Genomic DNA, 6,471 nt, shown 5'->3' with positions numbered 1-6,471 from the left:
CCTCAGTCCATACTGAAGGCTGCAGTCCTTGACCCTCTGCAGTAAGTGCACGAGGTCCTCCTCAGTTTCAGCGAACAAGGTTGTGTCATCTGTATAACGCAGATTTGTACATAGGGTTCCAGTGATAGTTCATGTATTTATAATCATGCTTGTATGTGTTCTTTAGACACCAAAGGTATTGTGTACATGTTGCTCTTTAACATACTTATTCCAGTTAGTTTTGGAGAACATTTTATATCAGTATATGTAATTACTTTACTCTTTTTAATACCTGCATAGGATTCGGCAATATAGGTAAATTACTAAATTAGTTTTAGTAATTATTTGTTGACAAAGAATTAATTTACTTATATGGTTTGCATTTTGCATCTTTATAAATAATGCTATAATGAGTAACCTAGTATTTAAACTGGTGGCCTAGTGGATAGGGAGTTGTGCTGCCAGCCCAAAGATGAGCAGTTCAAATCTACCAGCTTCTCTGCAGAAGAAAGATGAACAGTCTCTTCCTGTGCATTTTACAGCCTCTGAAAACCATTTGGATGGTCAGCTATGAGTTGGTTTTGACTGGACAGCAGAAAGAGAGAAAGAATTTGAGCAATTTAACATAAGATAAAAATAGAACCTTAGGATAAATACCAAGAGTAGTTTTGGGTTTATAATTCTCATTTCCTATGCTAGCTTTAGAAACTAAATCTTGTGAAAAATACAGCTTAACTCTACTGTACCCTTTTCTCTTGGAATACTTAGGAAGTCTGAAAGCCCTTTGGCATGGCTTGGATTTCTGTACATGTGTCTGTAGTTTACAAGTGGAATGAACACAGTCCCTGTTTATATCTCAGGGATGCATTCTATAAGTCTGTAGGGACTTCCAGTTTCTTTCTTTGTTTTTTTTTTTTAATAGAAAACACGGGCATATCATAGACTACAGGATGATGTCCCGGAAGTGGTAAAATTAAGGCGTTTGGAGGAGCTCATCACTGTCTTCCGAGAAGAAGCAACAAAAGCCAACAAGGCCTTTGTGGGCTGTACCCAGTTGGTGCTGGTTGAGGGGGTGAGGCCATGTGCATGTATATATATGTAGTGCTATAGAAAAAAAGTATGTTTTTCCATTTGTTTAGATCTTTGATTTCTTTTATCAGCTCTTTATAGTTTTCAGCAAAGCCGTGATAAACATGGGTGTGCATATATCTGCTTGGATGGCAGTAGTGGAATTGCTGGGTCAAATGGTATATCTATTTACAACCTTTTGAGAAAGTGCCACACCGCCTTCCACAGTGTTTGCACCATTTTACACTTCCACCAACAGTGAATAAGGGTTCCAGTTTCTCCATGACCTTACCAGCATTTGTTGCTTGCTGTTCTGCTAAATTTTGCTATTGTGACTGGGGTGAGATGATTATCTCATAGTTGTTTTGTTCCACCTGTCTTTTATATGTTTTGTTCTTCACTGTTATTCCCTTGAAATATTTTAAAATTAGTTTTAGTAGTTGTTTAAGTATCTTTTTGTGCTATTTCTGACATTATTTTTATTTCTCAAACTTTTTCTATGACTAATTTTTCTCCTGATTATGGATCACGTTTTTCTGTTTTTGTGGAATATCTACTAATTTTATTTATTTCATAATGGACATTGTGATGTTCATTTTTGTATGTCTGGATCTTGGATTTGACTTTGTGCTAATAAGCAGCAAAAGTTTCTTTCTACTCATTTTGATCCTTTCAAGGCTTATTTTTAAGCTTTGCTGGAAAAAACTTTTTTAATGCTAGGGCTAGTTTAGCCTCACTACTACTATCTGGCTTTCTGGACTGTATGATCTTGGATAATATTCTGATGACAGTTTCTAGGTTGCTATGTTTGCATGAACTGGAGTTTCACTCCATTCTTGCATGTACTAATACTCAGCAAAGACTTAATGGGACTGTCTTAGTTATCTAGTGCTGTTATAATTAAACAGAAATTTTGAATCCTCTAATGACTCGGAGGAAGAAAGATGGGCTTTTTGTGATTTACACCCTTAGCAAACCTGCCTTTGTTCTTTTTTACAGCTCAGTAAACGTTCTTCCACTGACCTGTGTGGCCGAAATGATGGAAATCTTAAGGTGATCTTTCCTGATATAGAGATGGAAGATGCTACTAACCCTGGGCTCACTGTCAGAGCCCAGCCTGGGGACTATGTCCTGGTGAAGGTAAGGTATCCTTTTGGGTGCTTACTCTTACACTGTGAAAAAAATATTAGGTTGCATAATTTTCCACAGATTTTTTTTGTGGAAAAATTCTCTTGTTTGATTAAAATCCCTTCTTGGCAATTTTTTTTTTTTGGTGATAGAGCAGAGAGCATAAAACAGGGGGCCAGCAGTTCTCGACTGAAGACCCCAAGTCAAGCTTCTCTGTGTCTTTATTGAAAATTATCAGGAAGTAAATCACAAAGAGAATTCAATGCAAATGAAGCCAAGCTCTTTCTATTGAAAATCTTCTGCTTGACTCAGGAAGGAGGGGTTCACAAATGCAAAAAAATATGGAACGCTTCACGAATTTGCGTGTCATCCTTGCGCAGGGCTCATGCTAATCTTCTCTGTATCGTTTCTTGGCAATTTTTTCACTGAATAGAACAGAAGGGCACTTGGGTTGAATTTTAGATTGCTCCTAACAACTTCTTTCTTCTACCATAGTAGAAGACCCTGTGTAGGATCTTGGTGAGATTGGAACGTAATATTGAGTTTCTGTTGCAGAGGTGCTTTAGTTAATGGATAGTGTTCTCTGGCAGAGTTTAGCATACTCATGGTGGTCTCTGAGACCTTAGTCATCCCTATATATGTGCTTATATGTGCCTATATATGTGCTTATTATATGTGCTTAAGTTTCCTGGGACCCTTCTATGGAATAGCAGATTTAGCTGTATAGCTAAAGGACGTCTTATTTCTTTTCTTCCAATTACTGAGTTTATTCTTTCTTTTCTCCTATTTCTTCCTTCATCTTTTCATTTCTTCCCAATTGCCATAGGTATGACACTTCCATCTTCCCTTTGTTTTGATCCTGTGTCCACTCTGCCCTGGCACCAACAGCCGGCAGGGCATTGTACACCAGCAGGGTGTAGGCAGGAGTGCAGATGCTTCTCCAATGCCAAAGCCATTTGCAAAAGAGAGTGAGATGAGGAGAGGGTGATTTTTTTTTCACTGATGTTGGTCAGCATTACCTCTTTCTTTTTATTCTATGGAACTTCATCCTCTACTCTGCTTTCTGTCCTTGATCTTACCGTCACTTCAGTCTTGAGTTATTAAATCATAGCTCATTGCTTGGATCAGTGTGTTCTAAGGCCTAAAATTAAGACCGTATTATATGCTGCCTTGACTTCTAGTGAACTGGGAGGGCCTTAACTGTCTTAAGTAGACGTTCCACTCCTTAATCTATTCCCATGCATAAGATCCCCTTAGCCAAATAATCCTCTTACCAAGGAAACAAGGGACAGTTCCTACTTATCCTTGTGTATGTGCTTTCACTTCCCTAGTCCATCTGTGGAAGTGTTCAGACAAATAAATGACATTCTTCTGTGGGAGGCAAGTTGCATGCCACCCTCACAGAACTTCAAAGTTTGTCTCTCACAGCCATTGGTTATCTGCTGTCTTCCTGAGTTCAACCTCTAAGCTTGAGTGTGTGTGTGTGTGTGTATAATGACAGTTACAGTGTCATTTATCTCATCTTTTCAGTGTTGTGTATCAGATATTACGGCCTCTACCATCACTGTAATACTAGGGTAAGAATCTCTCCCACACTAAAATGAGTTTATGTTAATAGAGGAGGAGCTATCCAGAAAGCAGGTGAAAATGGTTGGCCTGAAATATGCATATAGAAACTGTTGTATTGTTGAATATTCAATAACAACTTAAAACTTGAATTTATGTGATCTCTCTCTCACAGCTACCTTGCCAGTCTCCTGGCCCCTCTACTCTCTCAATTCTCTCATCCAGCGTTGATGGCCTCTCTTTTGCCCCTCAGGTTTGACTTTAGTCTCAGGGACTTTGTATGTGTTGTTGCATGAGAGGCTCTGTCTCTTTGCTTGACTGCTTTTCCCCTTCAATCTGCCCCTCATTATTTTGTTGTTCTAGAATAATTTCTTTAGGGAGCTTTGGTAACTTAATGGGAAGGAGTTGCTCTGCCAACTCAAGGACACATGGTTCAAATCAGCTGCTCTTCAGGAGCAAGATGGGCAGTCTCTTCTTCCTGGGCAATTTACTGCCTCTGTAAACCTGCTGGAGGGTCAGCTGTGAGTCAGTTCCAGCTCAATAGTATGTCACAACAGCAACAGCCACATGGTTTCTTTAATCTCTCTCTTACTGATGACCCAATTGATCAGCAGAATTGATACATATTTTTAAGATTTTTGTACCTTTATTTTGTTGTTGACAATATATACAGCAAAACATACAAAAATTCAACAGATTGTACATGTCTCATTCATTGTATTCCTCGAGTTGTTTAACTATTCTTAGCCTTTTCTGAGTAGTTCTTCCTGTTATATTAATAATATAACTAATATTATTTACTGTTCCTAATAATTATAATTACTAATAATTATATTAATAATATAATTTACTGCCTCTAAGGTTTCTGTCTAATCTTTTGAGTTACTGTTGTCAATTTGATCCCATATGTAGATCTTAAAAGAATGTCATACTCAAGGCAGACCTTTTCACGTATTGTTACGTGCTGCTGAGTAGACTCTGTCTTGCGGAGACCTTATGTAAAAGTTTCAAGGCTTGTGTGATCCTGCACCATGCTCACCATCTCTGCAGTGCATAAGCCCGTTGTCGTCACTGTATCAGTTCATCTCATAAGGGTCTTCCTCTACTTCACTTACTAGCCTATTTTTCCAAGCATGATGTCCTCTTTCAAGGACTGGCCCCTTTGATAGCAAGCCCCTGTGCTCCACAGAACACCCTGGCTACACTTCTTCTAAGACAGCTTTGTTTCTTTTTTGACAGTCCATGGTAGAAACAACACTCTTCATGATATTTTTAGTTTAAAGTTTCAGGATTCTCTCAGGGTAATAGTTTCAGAACTTCATCCAGCCTTTCAAAATCCAGAAAGTCTAGAGTTCATGAAAATTTGAATTTCTGTTTTGCTTTCTCCCATTTTGATTAGGAGTCTTCTATAAAATCTTTGATCAAACAGTTAATAAAGTAGCCAGACACATTCACTACTTTTGATCTATGGAAAAGGAGGCAATGTTTACTAAGGTAACTGACTGCCTTTTTAAAATCTAAAATTTAATTCTCTCTTAAATTTACCTCTTTGGAGAAGCCTTCCCTGTCTACTGTAATGCTAATGCTTTCTCTACCTTGCTCCAGTCATGTTTATATTAACCCATTTCATCTGTGTTGTCTGAAATTAATCTTATTTTGTCGGCTTACATATTACATAAGTCTTGCCTTCTAGTAAAATGTAAATTCCTTTGAGGACAGGAAAAAATAGCTGTTTTTTTAAAAACTCTGCTTCAGCACCTTGGAGAATGCTTGACGCATAATTGTCTCGCTCATTGCTGTTCAACTCACACCTCACTCTCCAACTGGCTTTCAGAGGCTGTGAATTACACATGAAGAGATAGCCCATTTTTCTCCTGCAAAGCTCCTAGTGGATTTGAATTGCTGGAGACTCATTATAAGCACTCAAAAATATTTGTTAATGGACTGACTTCCTGTCATGGTTAGAGAGCTGACTGCTGAAAACATTGAGGTTAGATTATTTTTGTTTCCAGTTAGACAAGAAAGAGAATCGTTCTCACCACATTTTATCTCTAAATATGCTAAAGAACAATTTGACTGCCCCAGGCTAATTCACAGCATACCTCCAGGTTTAGATCAGAGTCTGTGATAGGCATTTTATACCTGTATCTTATGGTTGCAACTGTGGAGTACCCATTTTCTGAGAGAAGAGGAGTAAGTGGCTACAGGCTGGCCAATTTTTGATCACTTAAAATGTGTGCATCTCCATTATATCTCTTTTTTTCTAGTGGCTTAGGGTTTACAGGAACAATGCAGCCTGTATCATCAGCCTGTCATCTACAGCACGTTCCTTTTGGTGGCCTCTCCTCCAGAGGCTCTATATTCAGACTTTGTGGTGCAGTCCTAGTTACTTTGCCTTCTTTTGACTCATTTTCTTCCAGGTCACCTCTGCCAGCTCACAGACACTGAAAGGGCATGTTCTCTGCAAGACCACTCTGAAAGATTCTTCGACATACTGCTCAACTGAGCGGATTGCCACTCTGAGTTGACTTGTGCAGACCTTCCCAGAGGAAGACTTTAAAAGAGACAGTGAAGCATTGGAGAAAAGATGCAAATGATGAAGCAACTTCCTGTCATGGAAAGTACATCTTCCTGCTGTTCAGTGAACAGCCTTTAAATCATTAAATTTGCCTAAAGTGTTCTCCCTCCTTTTTCTCTTGTACTTTGTGTTTTGTGTTGGTTGGTAGCAGT

The 6,471-nt window shown here is 38.6% G+C and overlaps 1 protein-coding gene across 1 annotated transcript in view; it reads left to right on the top strand.

Annotated features, from left to right (window-relative positions):
* Nucleotides 1-6,269, top strand: part of CDK5RAP1 (CDK5 regulatory subunit associated protein 1) — a 31,631-nt gene extending 25,362 nt beyond the window's left edge. The window contains exons 11-13 of the mRNA XM_006881698.1: nt 902-1,051; nt 2,047-2,187; nt 6,162-6,269. Of these exons, the coding sequence (XP_006881760.1) occupies nt 902-1,051; nt 2,047-2,187; nt 6,162-6,269 (399 nt within the window). The remainder of the gene's footprint in view (nt 1-901; nt 1,052-2,046; nt 2,188-6,161) is intronic.
* Nucleotides 6,270-6,471: the final 202 nt, after the last annotated feature.

This window comes from Elephantulus edwardii, unplaced genomic scaffold, assembly GCF_000299155.1.
Source record: "Elephantulus edwardii isolate Elephantulus edwardi_28Jun2011 unplaced genomic scaffold, EleEdw1.0 scaffold00015, whole genome shotgun sequence".
Classification (NCBI taxonomy): domain Eukaryota; kingdom Metazoa; phylum Chordata; class Mammalia; order Macroscelidea; family Macroscelididae; genus Elephantulus; species Elephantulus edwardii.
This window is presented reverse-complemented; position numbering and strand designations above follow the sequence as displayed.